This window comes from Hibiscus syriacus, unplaced genomic scaffold (assembly GCF_006381635.1).
Source record: "Hibiscus syriacus cultivar Baekdansim isolate YM2019G1 unplaced genomic scaffold, ASM638163v2 tig00109972_pilon, whole genome shotgun sequence".
NCBI classification, from domain to species: domain Eukaryota; kingdom Viridiplantae; phylum Streptophyta; class Magnoliopsida; order Malvales; family Malvaceae; genus Hibiscus; species Hibiscus syriacus.
The window spans coordinates 2,777,534-2,800,287 of record NW_024062543.1 but is presented as its reverse complement, the minus strand read 5'-3'; the positions used below and the strand labels follow the sequence as shown (position 1 = coordinate 2,800,287).

Below are 22,754 nucleotides of genomic sequence, written 5' to 3'. Positions count from 1 at the left end.
GAAGTTGTAATGTTGCCTCATATTTTTTCTGTTTAGTCTAATTTGTTTTGTTTTAGTTTCAATGATATTAAATATTTGGAGAAATGGAAGTGTCGAATAAGAAAGGGTGACAAAAGCCGCCACCGTATCATCTAATAAAGTGTAGAATGATACATATTTATTAAATCTTGAAGTCTATGATACATCACTCTTGCTTCGCCAATGTGAAGAAGGGATGTCTAAGGACTATCTTATTGAGAAAATGTATATACAATAGTGAGCCTATGGATGAGAGGTTTGAAGTAAGCTATGATGCTTGTTGACGAGGTCGGCGAAAGGTGGTTTGCAATAGCCGTCCTGGAGGAAGAGGCGAGTGATTTGTCTATGCATCGCTTCTGTAAGATGAACTCCATCCCAATTAATGTAACTATTAGGGTTGCTGCAAGTGTTGGTGCCAGGCATGCCACATAGAATGTCCAAGTTGAAGTTGAGTCCACCCCCGATGCCGCAACATGTGTTGACTCCATTTGAAAAACCAAAAGCAGTGAGGTTTCCCAAGATTGTCTTGAATGCATTGTAATAGTCGGCATATGCGATTATAGCGGCGGGATGTATTTTCTGGAATTCATCCAGTGTCTTCTGTAAGAGATCATTGTGAGCCATTACTGCTTTATTGATAACCTCGGAACACCCCATGTCGTCCTTGGCAAAATGGGGAGTTAATAACTTGGCTAATGGCCAACACCCCACCGGTGGTAGTCCTTGAACCACGATGAACTTTGCACCACTGTCCAACACCGTCTGCAACAAAAAAACAACAAAGTTTCTTGTTCATATTTCAGGATGTTTGATGCTAAACCTGATAATATCAGACAAGATATAAGTACCGTGAGGATTTTGGAGATTTGATCGAGAGTTATATCGGTGAGCCACCGCAAGGAAACAGAAGACCCGATAACACGGGCAAAGTCATCTGCACCCATTTGCCCAATCCAAATGAGGTTGTTTGCCATTTGTGCCTTGCATTGTTCTGTGATTTTCCCATTGCAGGCTTTTTCTGTGAAGAACTGGTTGAACCATTCTATTTGTGTCTGGAAACCTAATGGAGTGCCTTGCCACACAAAGTTATTGGAAACCTTGTGAGCACTAAAAAAGTCACCCGAAAGAGACGTCGAACCTCCGACTGCAAAATTCACTCCACAGTTTTCTTTGATAGAACGGTTCTTAGAAGCAACTTCAAATGGTGGCAACATAGATATGTTGAGAGAATCACAAAGAAAATCAATAACCAAGCGACCATTACTTGATCTACCAGTAAACTCGAGGTTTGAGTGCATGGCTTGATCGAATTCTGATAAAAATTCACTCACAAAGCTTTTCATAATGCCTAATGATTGGGCATTTCCGGTGTCAGTGTACGAGTCTCCAAAAGCAAAAACCTTAGAGAAACTATGAGCAAATTGGCTTTTGTCAGAACCCGTGGAAATATCATAACTTATTGAAGAACCAGAGTTTGTAGAACCTTGAGCATCGTAAGAATTGGTGCCTCTCAAAGAACCAGTGTGTATCGCAGAGTGTCCAGATGTTGCAGAAGAACCGGTGTGTGCCGCTGAGTAGCTAGATGTTGCAGAAGAACTGCTGTGTGCGGCTGAGTGACTAGATATAGCAGAAGAACCGATTTGTGCCGTAGAGTGTCTAGATCTCGCAGAAGAACCGATTTGTGTCGTAGAGTGACTAGATGTTGAAGAAGAACCAATGTGTGCGGAAGAGCCTAAAGTTGTAAGGCTATCACCGTTAGGAGAATCAACAGCTGTGGAAGGGCTCATGGCAGAACTAGAAGACGTAGAAGAACTGGAATCACCAGAAGGTGATAAAGCATGTGAATCTTTAAAATCACCAGAACTTGAACCTGTGGAAAAGCTTGAATCACCGGAACCTGATGTGCAATTCAAATTATTAGAATCCTTAGAATATTTACAACATGATAACTTATCTGAACTTGTGTACGTACTAGAGTTTGTGGCAGAGTTAGAAGCATCGGAACCATTAAAGGAACTAAAATGGTTAAAAGAACCAGTGTGTGAAGATGAATTGTAATGGGACAATGACCCGGAAGTTGAACTAGAATGTGAGGATGAGCCTGAACCCTCAGAAGTGCTAGAACCCGATGAAGAGCCAAAACTTTTAGAAGAAGCGGAATGTGAAAATGAACTAGAATGTGAAGATGATCCAGAAGTTGCACTTGAATGTGAGAAAGATGAAGAGCCGTGACCCATAGCCACATTGTGACTTGTAGAACCAGATTGTGAAGATGAGCCAAAACCCTTAGAATTGCTAGAACCTGATGAAGAACCAGAACTTGAAGCCCCGAAACCTGATGAAGAGAGAGAAGTCGTAGTAGAACCAGAAGCCTTAGACCTTTTAGAATCTGTGGAATAGCCAGAACCTTTAGAAGAAGCGGAATGTGAAAATGAACTGGAATGTAAGGATGATCCAGAAGTTGCACTTGAATGTGAGGAAGATGAAGAGCCATGACCTGTAGCAACACTATGACTTGCAGAATCGAAATGTGAAGACGAGCCAGAATGCTTAGAAACATTAGAACCTGATGAAGAACCAGAACTTGAAGAGGAACTTGAAGCCCCGGAACCTGATGAAGAGTGAGAAGTCGTAGCAGAACCAGAATCTTTAGACTTTTTAGAATCTGTGGAAGAGCCAGAACCTTTAGAAGAAGCGGAATGTGAAAATGAACCGGAATGTGAGGATGATCCAGAAGCTGCACTTGAATGTGAGAAAGATGAAGAGCCATGACCTATAGCAACACTATGACTTGCAGAACCGAAATGTGAAGACGAGCCAGAACGCTTAGATTCATTAGTACCTGATGAAGAACCAGAACTTGAAGAGGAACTTGAAGCCCCGAAACCTGATGAAGAGTGAGAAGTCGTAGTAGAACCAGAAGCCTTGGACTTTTTAGAATCTGTGGAAGAGCCAGAACCTTTAGAAGAAGCGGAATGTGAAAATGAACTGGAATGTAAGGATGATCCAGAAGTTGCACTTGAATTTGAGGAAGATGAAGAGCCATGACCCGTAGCAACACTATGACTTGCAGAATCGAAATGTGAAGACGAGCCAGAATGTTTAGAATCATTAGAACCTGATGAAGAACCAGAACTTAAAGAGGAACTTGAAGCCCCGGAACCTGATGAAGAGTGAGAAGTCGTAGCAAAATCAGAATCCTTAGACTTTTTAGAATCTGTGGAAGATCCAAAACCTTTAGAAGAAGCGGAATGTGAAAATGAACTGGAATGTGAGGATGATCCAGAAGCTGCACTTGAATGTGAGAGAGATGAAGAGTCATGACCCATAGCAACACTATGACTTGCAGAACCGAAATGTGAAGATGAGCCAGAACGCTTAGAATCATTAGAACCTGATGAAGAACCAGAACTTGAAGCCCCGAAACCTGATGAAGAGTGAGAAGTCATAGCAGAACCGGAATCATCAAACTTGTTTGAATCTGCGGAAGAGTCTGAACCTTTAGAAGAAGCAAAATGTGAAAATGAATTGGAATGTGAGGATGATCCAGAAGCTGCACTTGAATGTGAGAAAGTTGAAGAACCATGACCCGTAGCAACACTATGACTTGCAGAACCAAAATGTGAAGACGAGCCAGAATGCTTAGAATCATTAGAATCCGATAAAGAACTAGAACTTGAAGCCCCAGAACCTGATGAAGAATGAGAAGTCGTAGCAGAACCAGAATCCTTAGACTTTTTAGAATCTGTGGAAGAGCCAGAACCTTTAGAAGAAGCGGAATGTGTAAATGAACTGGAATGTGAAGATGATCCAGAAGCTGCACTTAAATGTGAGAAAGATGAAGAGCCATGACCCGTAGCAACAATATGACTTGCAGAACTGAAATGCGAAGACGAGCCAGAACGCTTAGAATCATTAGAACCTGATGAAGAACCAGAACTTGAAGAGGAGCTTAAAGCCCCGGAACCTGATAAAGAGCGAGAAGTTGTAGAAGAACCAGAATCCTTGGACTTTTTGGAATCTGTGGAAGAGCCAGAACCTTTAGAAGAAGCGGAATGTGAGGATGATCCAGAAGCTGAACTTAAATGTGACAAAGATGAAGAGCCGTGACTTGTGGCAACACTATGACTTGTAGAACCGGATTGTGAAGACGAGCCAGAATCCTTAGAATTGTTGGAACATGATGAAGAACCAGAACTTGTAGAGGAACTTGAAGCCTCACAACCAGATGAAGAGTGAGAAGTCATAGCAGAACCAGAATGTGAAGATGAACTGGAACCCTTAGAATCGCAAGAACCTGATGAAGAGTGAGAAGTCGTACAAGAACCAGAGTCCTTAGATTTGTTAAAATCTGTTGAAGAGCCATAACCTTTTGAAGAAGCGAAATGTGAAAATGAACCGGAATGTGAGGATGATCCTAAAGTTGAACTTGAATGTGAGAAAGATGAAGAGCCATGACTTGTAACACCAGTATGAGTTGCAGAATTAGAATGGGAGGATGATCCAGAACCCATAGAACCACTAGAAGCTAATGATAAACTAGAACTTATAGAGGTATTAGAAGCCCCGGAACCTAATGACGATTGGGAAGTCTCGGTAGAACCAAAATCTTTTGAATTGTTTGAATCTGTGGAAGATCTAGAACCTTTAGAAGTCTTAGCAGAATCAGAATCCTTAGACTTGTTAGAGTCACCGGAAGATCCAGAACCTTTAGAAGAAGCGAATATGAGGATGATCCTGATCCTGAACCTGAATGTGAGAAAGAAAAAGAGCCATGACTCGTAGCACTAACGTGAGTTGAGGAGCTGGAATGTGAGGATGAGCCAGAACCCTTAGAACCACTAGAAGCTGATGATAAACCAGAACTTATAGAGGAATTTGAAGCCCCGGAACCTACTGAAGATTGGGAAGTCTTTGTAGAACCAAAATCATTTGAGTTGTTTGAATCCACGGAAGAGTCAGAACCTTTAGATGTTGTATCAGAATCAGAATCTTTGGACTTGATAGAATCTGCAGAAGACCCAGAACCTCTAGAAGAAGCGGAATGTGAAAATAAACTTGAATGTGAGGATGATCCTGAACCTGAAATTGAATGTGAGAAAGATGAAGAGCCATGACTTGTAGCACCACCGTGAGTTGCGGAGCTGAATTGTGAGGATGAGCCAGAACCCTTAGAATTGCTAGAAGCTGATGATGAACCAGAAATCACAGTGGTATTCGGAGCCATTGACTTGCTTGAACCTGTGGAAAAGTCAGAAACTTTAGAAGTTGTAGCAGAATCAAAATCATTAGACTTGTTAGAATCTGTGAAAGAGTCAGAACCTTCAGAAGAAACAGAATGCGAAAATGAACCAGAATGTAAGGATGATCCTGAAGCTGAACTTGAATGTGAGAAAGATGAAGAGCCATGACTCGTAGCATCAGCATGAGGTGCGGAACTAGAATGTGAGGATGAGCCTAAACCCTTAAAATCACTAGAAGTTGATGATGAACCAGAACTTGAAGAGGAATTCAAAGCTCCGGAAGGTAATGATGACTCGGATGTCTCAGTAGAACCAGAATCCTTTGAATTGTTTGAATCTGAGGAAGATTCAGAACCTTTAGATGTCTTAGCGGAATTAGAATAATTAGACTTGTTAGAATTTGCTGAAGAGTCAGAACCTTCCAAAGAAGTGTTATGTGAAAATAAACTGGAAAGTAAGGATGATCCTGAAGCTGAACTTGAATGTGAGAAAGATGAAGAGCCATGACTCGTAGCTCCAGCGTGAGTTGCAGAACTGATATGTGAGGATGGGCCAGAACCCTTAGAATCGTTAGAAGTTGATAATGAACCAGAATTTTCAGAGGAATTTGTAGCCTCGGAACCTAATGAAGACTGAGAAGTCCCTGTAGAATTGGAATCCTTTGAATTGTTTGAATCCACCGGAGAGTTAGAACCTTTAGAAGTAGTAGCAGTATCAGAATCTTTAGAATTGTTAAAATCCGCAAAAGAGTCATGACCTTTAGAAGAAGCAGAATGTGAAAATAAACTGGAATGTGAGGATGATCCTGAAGTTGAACTTGAATGTGATAAAGATGAAGAGCCATGGCTCATAGCACCATCATGAGTTGCAGAATTGGTGTGTGAGGATGAGCCATAACCCTTATGATCGCTAGAAGCTAATGATGAACTAGAACTTTCAGAGGATTTTGAAGCCCCAAAACCTAATGAAGACTGGGAAGTCCCTGTATAACTGGAATCCATTGATTTGTTTGAATTTACGAAAGAGTTAGAACCTTTAGAAGTCGTAGCAGAATCTGAATCATTAAACTTTCTAGAATCAGCATTAGAGCCAAAATGTGAAAAAGATGAAGAGCCATGACCCGTAATACCACCTTGATTTGTTGAATTGGATTGTGACGGTTCGCCAGAACCCTTAGAAAAATTAGAATATGCAGTAGTGCTAGAACCTTCAATAGAACCAGAATGATGAAAAGAAGCAGAATGTGAAGTTAAATTGGAATGCGAGGACCCGCCAGAAGCTGAACTTGCATGTGAGAAAGATACAGAGCTGTGACCTGTAGCACCACCTTGATTTGCAGAACCAGACTGTGAGGGTTCATCGGAACCCTTTGAAACCCCAGAACTTGATGTGGAACCGGAAGCCCCGGAACCTGAACCTTTAGAATCATCAACATCCGTTGTAGTTCCAGAACCTTTAATAGAACCAGAGTGATTAAAAGATGCGGAATGTGAAGCTGAACCGGAATGCGAGAATGAGCTAGAAACTGAACTTGCATGTGAGAAAGATGAAGAGCCATGACCCGTAATACTACCTTGATTTGCTGAACTGAATTGTGAAGTTTCGCCAGAACCCTTAGAATCATTATAATTTGCAGTAGTGCCAGAACCTTCAATAGAACCAGAACGATGAAAAGAAGAAGAATGTGAAGCTGAACTGGAATGTGAGGATGCGCTAGAAGCTGAACCTGCATGTGAGAAAGATACAGAGTTGTGACCCATAGCACCACCTTGATTTGCAGAACCAGATTGTGAGGATTTGTTGGAGCCCTTAGAAACCCCAGAACCTGATGAAGAACCAGAACTTGTTGTGGAACCAGAAGCCCCGGAACCTATTGAAGAGTTAGAAGTCACAACAGAACCTGAACCTTTAGAATTATCAATATCCATTGTAGTTCCAGAACCTTTAAAAGAACCAGAGTGATTAAAAGAAACGGAATGGGAAACTGAACCGGAATGCGAAGATGAGCTAGAAGCTGAACTTGAATTTGAGAAAGATGAAGAGCCATGACCCGTAATACCACCTTGATTTGCTGATCTGGATTGTAAAGTTTCACCAGAACCCTTAGAATCATTAGAATTTACAGTAGTGCCAGAACCTTCAATAGAACCGGAATGATGAAAAGAAGCAGAACGTGAAGCTGAACTGGAATGTGAGGATGCGCTAGAAGCTGAAACTGTATGTGAGAAAGATACAGAGTTTTGACCCATAGCACCACCTTGATTTGCAGAACCAGATTGTGAGGATTTGTCGGAACCCTTAGAAACCCTAGAACCTGATGAAGAACCAAAACTTGTTGTGGAACCGGAAGCCCCGGAACCTGATGAAGAGTTAGAAGTCAAAACAGAACCTGAACCTTTAGAATCATCAACATCCGTTGTCGTTCCAGAACCATTAATAGAACCAGAGTGATTAAAAGATGCGGAATGTGAAGCTGAACCGGAATGCGAGGATGAGCTAGAAGCTGAACTTGCATGTGAGAAAGATGAAGAGCCATGACCCGTAATACCACCTTGATTTGTTGAACTGGATTGTGAAGTTTCGCCAGAACCCTTAGAATCATTATAATTTGCAGTAGTGCCAGAACCTTCAATAGAAGCTGAACTTGCATGTGAGAAAGATACAGAGTTGTGACCCATAGCACCACCTTGACTTGCAGAACTAGATTGTGAAGATTTGTCGGAGCCCTTAGAAACCCCAGAACCTGATGAAGAACCAGAACTTGTTGTGGAACCGGAAGCCCCGAAACCTGATGAAGAGTTAGAAGTCACAACAGAACCTAAACCTTTAGAATCATCAACGTCTGTTTTAGTTCCAGAACCTTTAATAGAACCAGAGTGATTAAAAGATTCGGAATGTGAAGCTGAACTGGAATGCGAGGATGATCTAGAAGCTGAACTTGAATGTGAGAAAGATGAAGAACCATGACTCGTAATACCAACTTGATTTGCTGATCTGGATTGTAAAGTTTCGCCAGAACCCTTAGAATCATTAGACTTTGCAGTAGTGCCAGAACCTTCAATAGAACCGGAATGATGAAAAGAAGCAGAATGTGAAGCTGAACTGGAATGTGAGGATGCGCTAGAAGCTGAGCCTGCATGTGAGAAAGATACAGAGTTGTGACCCATAGCACCACCTTGATTTGTATAACCATATTGTGAGGATTTGTCGGAACCCTTAGAAACCCCAGGGCCAGAACCTGATGAAGAACCAGAACTTGTTGTGAAACCGGAAGCCCCGAAACCTGATGGAGAGTTAGAAGTCACAACAGAACCTAAACCTTTAGAATCATCAATATCCGTTGTAGTTCCAGAACCTTTAATAGAACCAGAGTGATTAAAAGATGCGGAATGTGAAGCTGAACCGGAATGCGAGGATGAGCTAGAAGTTGAACTTGAATGTGAGAAAGATGAAGAGCCATGACCCGTAATACCACCTTGATTTGCTGATCTGGATTGTAAAGTTTCGCCAGAACCCTTAGAATTTGCAGTAGTGCCAGAACCTTCAATAGATCCGGAATGATGAAAAGCAGCAGAATGTGAAGCTGAACTGGAATGTGAGGATGCACTAGAAGCTGAACCTGCATGTGAGAAAGATACAGAGTTGTGACCCATAGCACCACCTTGATTTGCAGAACCAGATTGTGAGGATTTGTTAGAACCCTTAGAAACCCCAGAACCTGATGAAGAACCAGAACTTGTTATGGAACCAGAAGCCCCGGAACCTGATGAAGAGTTATAAGTCACAACAGAACCTAAACCTTTGGAATCATTAACATCTGTTGTTGCTCCAGAACCTTTAATAGAACCAGAGTGATTAAAAGAAGCGGAATGTGAAGCTGAACCGGAATGCGAGGATAAGCTAGAAGCTGAACTTGAATGTGAGAAAGATGAAGAGCCATGACCCGTAGTACCACCTTGATTTGCTGAACTAGATTGTGAAGATTCACCGGAACCTTTAGAATCATTAGAATTTGCAATAGTGCTAGAACCTTCAACAGAACCAGAATGATGAAAAGAAGCGGAATGTGAAGCTGAACTAGAATGTGAGGATGCGCTAGAAGCTGAACCTGAAAGTGAAAAAGATGCAGAACTATGACCCATAGCACCACCTTGATTTGCAGAGGCAGGTTGTGAGGATTCGTCAGAACCCTTTGAAATCCCATAACTTGTGGAGGAACTAGAAGCCCCGGAACCCGTTGAAGACTTAGAAGTCTCAGCAGAACCAGAACCTTCAATAGAACCAGAATGATGAAAAGAAGCAGAATGTGAAGCCGAATTAGAATGGGAGGATGCGCCAGAAGCCGAACTTGAATGTGATACAGAAGAAGAAGAGCCCCGGCCATCATCATGTTTTGCCGAAAAGGATTGCGAACCCGAGAAAGCATGGGAAGCTGCGGCAGAACTCGAATGCGAGATAGAACCAGAATGCGAATAGGAAGCAGAATCCAACTTTGCATGAAGTGGATCAGGCATGCCCGGAATCGGGTTCACATCGTGAAAATGTGCGGAGGGGAATGACAATGATACGTAAAAAGCAATAGATAATGCCCGAAAGACGTGCTTCAAAATCATCGTCTTGTTTTTATATGTTTCAAATGAAGATGTTTATTTATTTTTATTTTTTCTTGCTTTAAGTTTGTGTGTATTCGGAGTTCTTTATACGTATCGTTCCTGCTTAATATAGTATACATGGAAGGGGTAAATGGAGTGTCATTGGTTTTAGGATAACGTAGAGTTCTCCAGTGCTTACAGGAGTTTGTGGTTTAGCATTTTCTATTATTTCTTTCTTTTTCCCTTTAAATGATGATGATGATGATGATGATGATGATGATGTATATCAAATTCTTTTATTCTTAAATTATCTTATTATCATCCTTATTACTGAAACTGTAAATACACCTCTTATTGAAAATCGAATTTAGTCTAATTGATTTATGAAATTCATAATTCTTACCATTACTTAAAGTGATATATTGGATCACAGTATTAAATTCTTAGCATTTACATATTTTTATTGAAGTTTTATATATAAAAAATGAAACAAGAGAATATTTTTAGTATATTGGATGCATATAATGTTTTATGTGAATAACCTCAAATATTATTTTCATGACTAAGATGTATGTAATTTAAAATAATTTTATCTATACCATAACTTCGAGTTAATTATACAAAAGATATTTAAACTATAACTACAATTTTAAATTAGTTTTAAACTTTAAAGTATAAAATGTTACAAATTAATCATTTAAGTGTGGGGATGGGCATAAGATCCAAATCTAACGGGTTTTATAGAATTAGGTTCGAGTCAGGTTGGGTGGGGTGAAGATTAAATGAAAGTCCGATTCATACCATGCATTCATACGTACATTTAAGTTTCGACTTTATTGTATATCCTTTTAAGTGTATATCTAACACAAATATTGAATGTAAATACTTGAGGAAAATACACCCTGCATTCATCTTCATCAACTGAACTCTACTCGTTTATTATCTCATCTTCTTAACAGAAATGCAATGAACCCATTAAGCCACCATGTGAAAAAGACTCAAAACTCATACTTGCTCGACATGCTAGAATGTATACGTAGTCATTAAATTTCATCTGGATCTTTCATGTCTTTAATGGTATTAATATATTTTATCAAAATTTTAAAAAATATATATAAAATAGAAAAAGTTGAAAAAATAAAAAAAATATTTGTATCGGCTTTTAATTGTTTCCGATGATGTTAAGTTAGTCAAAAGGTAGACTTTTATGACTGACTTCTATTTTTTTTAAATAAAGTTTATTAGAGAAACTTTTTTTTAACAATTTACATCAATAATTTTTAACAAAAAAAATATTAAGTATAAAATAAGTGTCTAAAATATATTATTTTTTTAGTGGTTGTCTAAAGTATTTTTCGGCTCATCCAGGTGTATAAAGTTATAAATGTTATCATTTTAGGTGCCTAACGTTACAAACGTTATCACTTTAGGTGCCTTGGTGTTAATAATCATTAAAAAAATTTCGTTAAATGACACGTATAATAAATCTCGAATTTTAAAATATTTAATTTAAAAAAAATAAACATATTATTAAAAACGCGTGCTTCCTCCCCTCTCCTTTCGTTATTTTAATATTCATGGCCAAACGACCAAAATTCAATCGGTCGACCAATCAAATGGATAAGGAGATGGTTTTCACAGTCAATTACCACGATATATTAAATGATTTTAAGGGATCGTGTATTGAAATTTTAAGGATTAGGGATTGAAATTTAAGAATTTGAAAATTTTAGGTTTTGAAATGATATTAAGAATTGTAAATAGTTAATGGTTGGTTGACGACGTATAGGTTGTATGTCGCGTCATATAGGTGGCCGAAGATGATTGATGATTGAAGTAAATGAGATAAAATATGATTTAAGAGTTTAGTTTTTTTTGATATTTTAGAAAAAAATAGGGTTTTCGCAAATAAAATATTTTAACTTTTTTTAATTAAAATTTAAAATTACTTGATTATAATTTATAAGGCGGAGTAATATTTATTTAAAAAATTATCAATTATTTAATAATAAATATTTAAATATGTACATAAATATCATATTTAAATCGAAAACTTTTAAAGATAAAATTTTTCTTAACCACTAAATTTACTTATTCGTGATTTGGATGATAACAATATTTTTTTTTTACAAAATGATGATAACAATATCGGAACAGTCAAAACAGGACATAATAAGCTCTCCCAAGTCCCAGCGTTGAGTAAATTCTTGAGTAGTTAATTATGGTGGTTTTCAGCATCTACTTCATCCACTTATTGCCCTTTTCATTTATAGATAATCAATCCTTTCCAGTTTCCCCCCCAACTGTTTCTGCCTACCAGGATTGCTAAAGATTCCTTTTTTATTTTATTCTGTGCACTCTATTTATATTCCCCATTAGATCTCTCTTTGTTATTTTCACACAATTTCAAGTTTTCACTCGAAATAATCCATGGGAACCTGTTTCTTCGATACTCTCAAGGCTCAACCTATCTGGGTCATTTTCCTTTTCACTCTGGGTTCTTTATCAATCTTCAAATTCTCTTTTGTTTTCCTCAGATGGGTCTGGGTCAATTTCCTCAGACCCGGTAAGAACCTCAAGAAATACGGCTCATGGGGTCTTGTTACCGGACCAACCGACGGTATAGGCAAAGGCTTCGCCTTTCAGCTGGCGAAGAAAGGGCTTAATCTCGTCTTGGTGGGCCGTAATCCCGATAAACTCAAAGATGTTTCCGATTCGATCTTGGCCAAGCATGGCAAGATTCAGATCAAGACCGTGGTAGTGGACTTCACCGGCAATCTCGATGAAGGTGTGAAGAAGATTAAAGAGACAATCGAAGGGTTGGATGTTGGGGTTTTGATTAACAATGTCGGGATTTCGTATCCTTATGCTCGATTCTTCCATGAGGTTGATGACGAGTTGTTGAGGAATTTGATTAAGGTTAATGTTGAAGGCACCACAAAGGTTACTCAAGCTGTTTTGCCTGGGATGGTGAAGAAGAAGAAAGGTGCTATTGTGAATATTGGCTCTGGTGCCGCCATTGTTATACCTTCTGATCCACTTTATGCTGTTTATGCTGCTACTAAGGCGTGAGTGCTCTGATATTTGAAATTTTAATTGGGTTTTATTTCTTTTTGGCAACTGAAGTTGATTTTTTGGGGATTGTTTTCAGGTATATTGACCAATTCTCTAGGTGCCTTTATGTCGAATACAAGAACAGTGGGATTGATGTTCAGTGCCAGGTAATGTTTGCTAATATATGCCAATGGTTTAGTCTAGGTGTTCTACATAATGAAGACATTTTCATGTAAAGGTTGAAACTTGAACCGAGATTCTAGATACGAATTATTCTATATCCATGTTACTTGGATTCGGGTGCGAGTGTTAGATACGGGTATGCATTTGACTCGGTGTGATCAGTCTTTTCTATGTTTTCTTTCATGTATTTGGATGATCCTTAGAGGTCATATCACCATATACGTGTTTGACACAGGTTGAGATCCAATTCATTAGTATTTTGTCCATTACTTTTCAATACATCAACCATTGCCATCATATGTGTAGGACCTGCCTTGGATTGTGTAAATCTGTCTTATGGATAGTGATGAATTTTGATTAAGTTTGTATTGAATGGTAATGGATGAGAGCTTCACCCGTTTAGCACACACGTGACGTGAGGGTAGAGACTAGAGAAACGCAGGTCTAAATGTCTTGGCTATGTGTTTTTACTATTTCAAACTTCTATTGGTTGAAGTGCATTGCCGCTTTTTCATTTGTTAGAAACTGCTGCTCATAAGTAAAAGTGATTCAGTGGTAAATTGATGTGTCTTCAACAACGAATTACCTCTATATGTAGTGTATTACAGTTCGATATTCTATGTGTAAACAACCTGATTTGTGAACGTTTTAGTGAAAATGGACTCTTGTTCTGAAACATAGATTTTTACAAATGTGTGTTGGCCATGCATGCTACTCCTGTTTTTGGAAATTAGCTATATATCATTATCTTGTTTTCTTGTTTCAGAAGGCATCTTTTTCAATCTACTTGACCAGAAATGTTGACAAAAAATTTGATTTGGAAATTTCTTTTGGGAGAAGAAAAGATTTACTGTTTTCAACCCTGCAATTTTTCAATCACTTTCGCTCTCATCTTATGGGGTGTTAGCATCATGAATATATTAAACGCTGCTTTCACTGCAAGACGATGAATAAGAAAGCTGATTCAATAATGTTTCTATGCGTTTTCTTATGATATTAGTTTAATACCAGGAATATGACACCATCGTTCATTCATGCTACTCAATTACATGCAATATTGTCATCAATAGGTCATCAATTTTCACATTAGTTTTATGATTCTCCATACCGGCATACTCCCCGATATCATATCGTTTTCTATATCTTAGGATTTCTTTTCTGAATACTCCTTTCGATATGAGTGTTTCTTAGCATCCCCTTTTTCCGTTCATTCAATCCGTAACTCTTGTGTTCCCCTCTCTTATACTGTTTATACTTTTAAATGAGTTGTAAGAATATTTTCAGTATCGACATCCAAGGTCACATTGTGTTCTATTGTCAAAATAAAAGGGAGGGTTATTGTTAAATCGGGGGTAGGAAGTCTATTCATTTGTATGATCACAAGATAAAAGTTGAACATCTATGAATTTGTTGTATTTAGGTCGGCTTAGAAAGATTTCGTGCCTTAACGTTGTTGCAAATATCGAGACCTGCTTGACTCTATGCATCGACCTTCTCTAATCAACCAAGGGGTTTCTAAATGCAGGTTCCGTTATACGTGGCAACAAAAATGGCATCAATCAGAAGGTCTTCTTTCTTTGTTCCGTCGACAGATGGTTATGCTCGTGCAGCCATGCGCTGGATAGGCTACGAACCTCGTTGCACGCCCTACTGGCCCCATTCCATCCTCTGGGGCTTGGCTTATTCACTGCCGGAGAGCGTAGTCGATGCATGGCGTTTGCACTTTTGTCTCGGCATTAGAAAGAGGGGACATCTCAAAGATTCTATGAAGAATGAATGAAAACAACTCGATGAGTCTCTTCTGTTTCTCTATTGATGTAGTTCAAAGTTCATTGGGATCAATGAGCTTTTGGCTCATTTAAACTTTCTGAGATGTACCATTTTCTGTTCCTGTCGGCATTGTGACACTTCCATTATGTATTAGGACATGGTTTGTGGATGAAATTACAGATACCTAAGAACCCATTTCTACATGCTCGATTTTTCTAAATTATATGAAAATTTGAAATTTTTAAATATGAGATTGTATTTGATCTCAATGTATATAATGTTATATAAGAAAGCTAGAATCCTGAATTGTTTATAGGGTAAATTAAGCGTTTTAGTACCTAAATTATCAATTGTGATTCATTTTAGTACTTAAACTTTCAATTTTCTCACAACAGTACGTAAAGTTTAGTTTTTGTTTCATTTTAGTTTTCTGCTATTAAAAACTTAATGTGTTTAGTACCTAAAACATTAGTTTTGGTCCGTTTAAGTAAACAAAAATTAAATTTTAGGTATGATTTTGAAAAAAATTGAAATTTTAAGTATTAAAATGGGTTAAAATTAATAGTTTAATTACTAAACGCGCAATTGACCCTTATTTATATTGTAAGGTATTAGTAACAAGAAACCTAATTCAACCAATGTTTTGATGCTTTCTTTTTTGTCAATATATTACTTGTAAAGTCTAAAAACTCTATTAATAATATAATGATTTCTTTTTGTAAAACAAATTATTTCATTTATTATTAAGTTGGGTGTACTTTACGTTGGGCCTACAGGGAAAGTTGGAAAATTCGGATTTAGGCTTTTAGCATAAGCTGGAAATAAAGCGCCCACAGCCGTGGATTACTCTCTCTCTCTTATTTTATTCACCAAACTTTTAATTTTTTTAATTTGCTCACTGAACTTTACATATTGAATCATTTTGCTCACTCTACCGTTGAACTTTACATATTGAATCATTTTGCTCACTCTACCGTTATCTTTCTAACGTTGTGATAATATGTTTTTTTATTTAATATAAAATAATTGAAAATATAAAGGTTAAATTACACCGTTCCCCACTAAACTTTATTATTTCTCCTATTTTGCTTACCCAACTATAAAATAAAAATAGAAGGTGGTCGGATGCCACCGTCGGTCACCGTTGGCCACTGTAGATGGTGGTCGTTCGATCCCATATTTCATGGGTCGTTTCACCTCGACACCTTGAGTCCGAATCTGACATTTGTTTTGTCGGAACTTGCTTCGAAGTCCACGAATCAGAGATTGAAAGCAAGGAAGTCAAAATGTTTCAGTCGAGATTCACAGATTTTGAGACATTTTTTGATGAAACAAACCATCATATTCGAACTCAGTGGGTCGAGATAAATGGACCTATGAATTTTGAGACTGAATGGCCACCATCAACGACAGTAGACGATAGCCGGAATGAAAAATAACATGGTGGTTGACGACGGCAATCAGTCACTTTATTTGCAAAGTAGAGAGAAAATGGGGGGAAAAAGAGGATTTGAAACGACGTCGTTTTGATATATATTTGATTTTCAAAAACGACTTTGTTTTGATGCTTGTGCTATGTCATAACACCGTTAAAAAGTTAATAGTTGAATGAGCAAAATTATTCACTCCGTAAAGTTCAATGAGCAAATTAGAAAAATTAAAAGTACATTGAGTAAAATAGGAGAGAATAAAATTAAGTGAGAAACTATATAATTTACCCTTGATTATATTTCTCTATACTTTTTTATATGTACATTGAATGGATTATTATTATTATTATTGTTATTATAATTGTTGTTATTATTATTGTTATTATTATTATTATTATTATTACGTGTAAAACAAAAGAAATGTCTAGAATTTTGTAACAAATAAAGTATTACATGATAACCGTCTATACCTACCTTTTCAAAATAATACAAATCCAAATAATAAACAACAAATTTGTGTATAATTATTTATAATAAACAATAAAAATATTTATTTGGCCATAAAAATTAATTACTTATCCTCAATAATTTGTTTTTTTTGTTATAACTAAATAAGTAACAAATCAAATTAGGACCGTCGGATCATTTTCTTCTTACGAAATACAACTTCGGTGTCCAACCCGAACCCGTCAACTTTACGCACACGTACCAGTTCCGATCGCCGGAAAAGCTTACTCAATGGTTTAATGCTGTACAAATCGTTAGCCGAGTACTTGTCACCCCGTCTCGATAACGCCACGTGTAAAATACAGACGCCGTTAGGCTTTAGCGTCCGTTCGATCTCGGCGACGAACTTTTCCGGGTAAAGCGCGTGGTCGAAGACGTTGGAGAACTCGAAATCGAAGGTGTCGTTGCCGAAAGGTTGGTTGTGGAAGTCGCCTTTAACGACGAGCGGCGGGAAGGGGACGAGGTCGATGCCGACGGCATCGGTGACGCCGACGCGTTTGAGAGCCTCCACCTCCTGGCCGACGCGGGCGCCGATGGAGAGAGATTTCGAGGAGTTGGATAGCAAGTTTTCGAGCTTCATTTCGTTGAAGAATCTGGAGAAGACCTTGATTTTCCGGTCCCAATCTCGGGTCGTCCATATTTTCCGTAGCTTTGGGTTGAGGGTTTTATTGAGTTGGCGTTGGATGTAGGCGTCGTAGGTGGTGTAGCCAGCCCTGATTTTGAGGTCATCGGAGAAGTCCAGAGCGGAAGAAAAAGAAGTAGTGTAGTGGTCGTTGGAGGTGGTGACGCCGGTGACGGTGATAGTGGTGGCGAGTAGGGTATTAGAGCGGCGATTCTGAAGAGAAACAAAGACCAAGAGAGAAACGGAGATTACGAGGACGTATTTTAATATAGAAGGTATTGTTTTTGCAGCTTTCATACTTGCATGAAATGAACAAACATAACAAATTTGAAGAAGAAGAAAGGTTGAAGAAATAACTGTTTGTACGTAAAAACAGTTTGGAAGACGAAACCACCGATCAAATTGGTTGCTTCTTGTTTAATTCTTATTTCAACGCTTTATATATTACTTCTGCTTACCCTCTAAAACCTAACCACCTAATATTAAGCGTGATATAAATTATACATTTAGTACTCAAACTATCGATCAAATTTTAGTACTTAAACTTTTAGTTCTTTTCAAAATCATATCTACGTTTAATTTTCATTTCATTTTAGTACCCGTCATTAAAACTTTAACTCGTTTAGAATCTAAACTATTAGTTTTGCCCGTTTTAGTACCTAAACTTTCAAATTTTTTCAAAATTTAACGTTAAATTTTGAACGGGGTACTAAAATGAAACAAAAACTAAAGATTTTAACAGCGAGCTACTAAAATGAAACAAAAACTAAATTCTAGGTATGATTTTGAAAGTTTAGGTACTAAAACGGATCAAAATTGATAGCTTAGGTACTAAACGCGTAATTTACCATATTAAGTATTTTATAAAATATTTATACTATTTGTATTTTAATAATCCAATCATTACATTCTATATTTTAACCATATCAATGTATTAATCTTTGTAGTCAAATAATAAAGCACATTATACTCGAGTATTTAAGTTATATACTATTATTGGATGGAGCATCAACGGCAACGGGATCATATAAATAAAATAAATACATTAAAGTATATATTTATAAATTAATATTTGAGAATTGACATTATATAATTTATTTTCAATAAATTAAATATGAATATATCATTGTAACTGTTGATCCATTATTTCTTTTCTCCCTCTTTTCTCTTTCATTTTTTTATTTCGATAGTTATGATGTACGACAACTTTAATATACGGCTAAAGAAAATTCTTACTGAAAATATTATTATTTTTTAACATTTTCGGTAAAGTGTTACCTAAAACATTATTTTTTTACCGAAAATGTTAATTTTACTAACTAATTTTCAGTAGAAAAAAAAAACAATGTTTTAGGTAGCGTTTTACCGAAAATATTAAAAAATAATAATATTTCCGATAACGTATTTCCTTAGCCGTATATTAAGGCTGTCATACCTGAGACATTCCCTGTCGATGACAATAGATGATTTGATTACTAATATCCTTTATCATATAATATTTATTATATAAAGCTATTTTTAATTTTACGGAGATATAATTTTTCTTCTATTTGTTTAATAAATATTTAATTGAAAAATAATTAAATTATCATCTTTTATATAAATTTATCATGTCTTGTGTAAGATTTGATTCTATCTTTTTAGTCCCATTCTAACAAATTTATTTTGGTTGAATTAAATGAAATACTAATAAAATGATTCATTGTCTTAAACGATCAAGAATAGTACTCCACCTCGTTAAAAGTTTGATTGTTATACAATTATTATTATTATTGCCACGAACGAATTTTTCAATTTCAAAGAAAATATAAACGTAAAATAGGAATCATCCGTTGACTTAAAATTGGTTAAATGAATCGTTGTTATTTTTAGAGGTCATGAGTTCGAGTACCAGACTGCAGCAGGGTGATTGAGCGTTCATTGTGAAGTGGTTAAAAATATTTAGAATAAATACAATTTTATAATCATCTTAGCTTAATCAAAAAGAAAGAATGAATATACTAAAATAATTAGGAAACGAGCGTAACCGAAAATATGATAAAAAAATAATATTTTTTGTTGGATATAATTTAACACATTAACTTTTTCTAAAATTTTCGATTAAACTAAAAATATTATAATAAAAAAGTTAATGTTTTAGATCATCGTATTTTTTATAATTCCTTAATCTTAAATCAGACAATTTATTTAATTTTTTCAGAAATGAAAGCTTAACTTATTCTTTATTTATTAAGAAAAGAGAAAAGAGTCAAAATGGCTGGAAATTAGTTGGGTGTGGGCCTACGGCGGTGCATGTGGCGTAGGCTGGAAATAATGTGGCTGAAGGGGCGGACTTCATAATTGCCTATTCCCTTTCCGACACCTGTAGTGTAGTTCATTATTTTAAGATTTCAAATAATTGTATTTAGGGCAAAGTATAAAAACGGTCCCTCGACTATATAGAGTTATTTTGTTGAATTTTCTGACTATTAAAAATTATAAATTGAGCCCTCAATTACAGGGCATTAATTTGTTGAGTCTCCTAACTATTAAAAGTTACAAAATGATCATTCGACTATCCAGATGTTCCAAACTCATATTTTTCCTGTAAAAATAGATGGTCCTCTGAGCTAGAGGACAACCCGCAGACTACGAATCTGCGATATGATAAAATCATATTTTAATGATATCTACTAGTATTATAGTTGCTTTCAAGCACTGAAGCAATGACATAATTTTTCAACCACTCGCTTGTCAGCATAATGTAAACGGAGAATCAATCCACAAAATACAACTCCAACGATTTTGTGACAAGATTTTATCATATCATAGTCAACATATTAACATCCAACTCAGATGATGTTCAATTTTCAAGCAGAAAAGGACGAGTTTTGAATATATAAATAGTCGGATGACCATGTTACAATTTTAATAGCTGGGGGACTCAAAAAGTAGTATCTTATAATTAAGGGACTGTTTTATAATTTCTAATAGTATAAGGACTTAATAAGACAATATCATATAATCATAAGACCATTTATGTACTTTATGCATGTATTTATACACCAAATAATTGTAGTAGGTGCGGCGAATTTGATTAAAATCTGGGTTTTCAATTGAAAGTTAAATTAATTTGTTGAAGAATTATTTTCAAAGAGTACTCGGAAAAAGAACTCTCAAGGCATCCAATTAATTGTTATGGCTCAGAAATAGAAACCCCAAATCTTCAATTGTACTTTCCCATGCATGCGGGGTTAGTTTTTATCTATTTTTATATATTTGTTTATTTATTTAAAATAATGCTTTTAAATGATTATTATATATTTTCCTTTAAGGAATATAAACACGACCTTTTTTTTCTAACTTCAAGTATAGACGTTATAGTTTTTATATAAATTTTAAATTAAAATTAAAATTAAATTAAATTAACTGACCCTATTCCCATATGTAATAGGATAAGGGGAGATAGGATAGTAGGTTGCCCCCAACGCCAAGTTGAGAGCAACTTCCGTAAGAGACTTCCGGCAGTCAGAATTATGAATTGCCCACCGTAAGACTCGATCCCACGACCACAAGGTTATGAGCCTTACATATGGAGTTAGTTTTTATCTGGTTCGCGCATTTATTTCCTCTAGGATTCTCTAATCTCTAATATCCCCAGCCAACAACCCATTTCGCGTCCATCTCGATGATGAGTCTTGTCGCCCCTAGGACTTTGCTAGGACGAGGCCTTGTCTCACACCCCAACCTTCAGCTGGGGCACTACTCGTTGTCCCAATCTTCATCATAGAGCCACCCATCGAAACACCTTCTTTGTTGTGGGTTAGGCCTCCCGCTGCAGTTAATCCCGTAGTCGTTTTATAAGCTCCATCCGTATTCAGAATCCAACTACCTTCCGGAGGTGTCTTCCAGCTAACCCACATTGGTCTTGGTTATGCTTCTGCAAGTAGCCATCGGTGCCGGAGGATTTTGTCTTGGTCTTGCTCGTTGCTGGTAATCGGGATAGGCATGTCTCTAATCATGTATTTAAAAACTAAATTTAAGTATCAATTTAAACTAAAAAATTTAATTAGATCAGATACAAGTATCTTATAATGTGTGACATTCAATATTTGTGATATTCCCATATAGATGATTCATGTGTTAAAGGATTGCTATATGATAAGACATATATATACTATGCAAAATGTCATGTGTTGCTATGAATTTTTATTAACTTAATAATTTATTGCTTCATGTAAATTTAAATTAATATACATATTAAGCAAAATTTATTAATTTGGAAAAGAAGTTCATTCCTTTAATATTTTTTATAATACTTTTCGTATTTAATTTATTCGTCAATTAATCTAAGATGAGAGGAAAAAATTGAAGTTTTTTTACTCAAAAATCACCCAAACAATAAATAATTATATGTCATGCACCATTTCTCCAAATATTAATGATCTAGCACCCATTCTGACAGAGTGATAATAAAGCGCTTTTCAGGATACGCCCCTTACAGACGTGGACGGAAAGTGCGGATCATGAAGTATGCCTTACTGGGGTTCTGTCCGAGCCTTAGATTATTCTCCCTCAATTATTGCTCGTTCTATTATTACCGCAGCTGCCTTAAATCCTGAATGACCCATCTCTTTCCCCTATAAATGCTCCCAAATTCAAATATCAAACCACACCAAAATTATATTCACATTATTTCTTCTATAAATTTCTTTTATCAAGTAGATTTGTTACAGTTTTTAGAAGGTAAAATTATTTTTTTATTATATTATATTTATTTCATATTTAATTTATTTACCAAATTTTATTGTACTAATTATTTTATTACTTTTTGTGGTTGTAAAATGGAAGGCGATATCATATCTCGAGATATTTTGCTGATACGGTAAAAATATTAAATTGGGTTATTTAAATGATTGTGAATATTTTTTTTTTATTTTTTAGTATTAGTTTATATTTTAATTCGTATATTATTTATTTAATTAGAAGAATGATTTTATATTAGAAACAATTATTCGTTTTTGCATATATAAGACCTTCAATCTTTTAAACTATCAAACTCTCAAAATGAGACATATTTCAACTATTGTTTATTATGATGGAGAAATTCAGGAAAATGAAATTGGCGTTATCTTCGCATCAAATTATTTTGTCACCTTATCCTTCAAGAGAAATATCACCCTTGAGGAGCTGATCACTAAAATTTCAAGGAAGATTTATACTGGAAGTACTAGAAGACTGTCCTCACTTCAGTATAGATTTCCAACTGCACTATTTTCGTTAACTTATACAGCGTTCGAACTCTACAACGATGACGATGTTGCTATAATGGTTGATGCTCAAAATTAAAATTCAG

The 22,754-nt window shown here is 36.3% G+C and overlaps 3 protein-coding genes and 1 long non-coding RNA gene across 4 annotated transcripts; 1 reads left to right on the top strand and 3 right to left on the bottom strand.

Annotated features, from left to right (window-relative positions):
* Window positions 1–251: 251 nt before the first annotated feature.
* Window positions 252–5,510, bottom strand: LOC120211358 (serine-rich adhesin for platelets-like). The gene is made up of 7 exons (XM_039209906.1): window positions 5,305–5,510; window positions 4,244–4,279; window positions 3,710–3,985; window positions 3,351–3,445; window positions 2,425–2,948; window positions 867–2,337; window positions 252–780 (listed from the first exon to the last, which is right to left on the bottom strand). The coding sequence occupies exons 2-7, from the start codon at window positions 4,263–4,265 to the stop codon at window positions 262–264; spliced, it is 2,907 nt and encodes a 968-aa protein (XP_039065837.1). The 5' UTR covers window positions 4,266–4,279; window positions 5,305–5,510; the 3' UTR covers window positions 252–261.
* Window positions 5,511–7,928: 2,418 nt separating this feature from the next.
* LOC120211553 lies at window positions 7,929–9,531 on the bottom strand. Its single transcript, XR_005524607.1, has 3 exons — window positions 9,496–9,531; window positions 8,938–8,979; window positions 7,929–8,004 (listed from the first exon to the last, which is right to left on the bottom strand). It is a non-coding gene; the product is annotated as an uncharacterized LOC120211553 (long non-coding RNA).
* Window positions 9,532–12,069: 2,538 nt separating this feature from the next.
* Window positions 12,070–14,985, top strand: LOC120211552 (very-long-chain 3-oxoacyl-CoA reductase 1-like). The gene is made up of 3 exons (XM_039210062.1): window positions 12,070–12,921; window positions 13,005–13,074; window positions 14,616–14,985. Exons 1-3 carry the CDS (start codon window positions 12,284–12,286, stop codon window positions 14,868–14,870), a joined length of 963 nt encoding a protein of 320 aa, XP_039065993.1. The 5' UTR covers window positions 12,070–12,283; the 3' UTR covers window positions 14,871–14,985.
* A 1,908-nt stretch (window positions 14,986–16,893) lies between these two features.
* Window positions 16,894–17,762, bottom strand: LOC120211551. The gene has a single exon (XM_039210061.1). It carries the CDS (start codon window positions 17,714–17,716, stop codon window positions 16,919–16,921), a length of 798 nt encoding a protein of 265 aa, XP_039065992.1. The 5' UTR covers window positions 17,717–17,762; the 3' UTR covers window positions 16,894–16,918.
* Between the last annotated feature and the right edge of the window lie 4,992 nt (window positions 17,763–22,754).

Excerpts from the sequence above, each read along its gene's own strand:
- LOC120211358 (XM_039209906.1), bottom strand. The coding sequence starts at position 4,265 with ATGACTTCTCACTCTTCATCTG. Across the intron at positions 3,446-3,709 it reads GACTTCTCATTCTTCATCAG|GTTTCGGGGCTTCAAGTTCT; the intron begins GTTCTGGGGCTT and ends ACTCTTCATCAG. Across the intron at positions 2,338-2,424 it reads CATTCCGCTTCTTCTAAAGG|TTCTGGTTCTTCATCAGGTT; the intron begins TTCTGGCTATTC and ends CGGGGCTTCAAG.
- LOC120211552 (XM_039210062.1), top strand. The coding sequence starts at position 12,284 with ATGGGAACCTGTTTCTTCGATACTCTCAAGGCTCAACCTATCTGGGTC. Across the intron at positions 12,922-13,004 it reads GTTTATGCTGCTACTAAGGC|GTATATTGACCAATTCTCTA; the intron begins GTGAGTGCTCTG and ends GATTGTTTTCAG. Across the intron at positions 13,075-14,615 it reads GGATTGATGTTCAGTGCCAG|GTTCCGTTATACGTGGCAAC; the intron begins GTAATGTTTGCT and ends TTCTAAATGCAG.
- LOC120211551 (XM_039210061.1), bottom strand. The coding sequence starts at position 17,716 with ATGAAAGCTGCAAAAACAATACCTTCTATATTAAAATACGTCCTCGTA.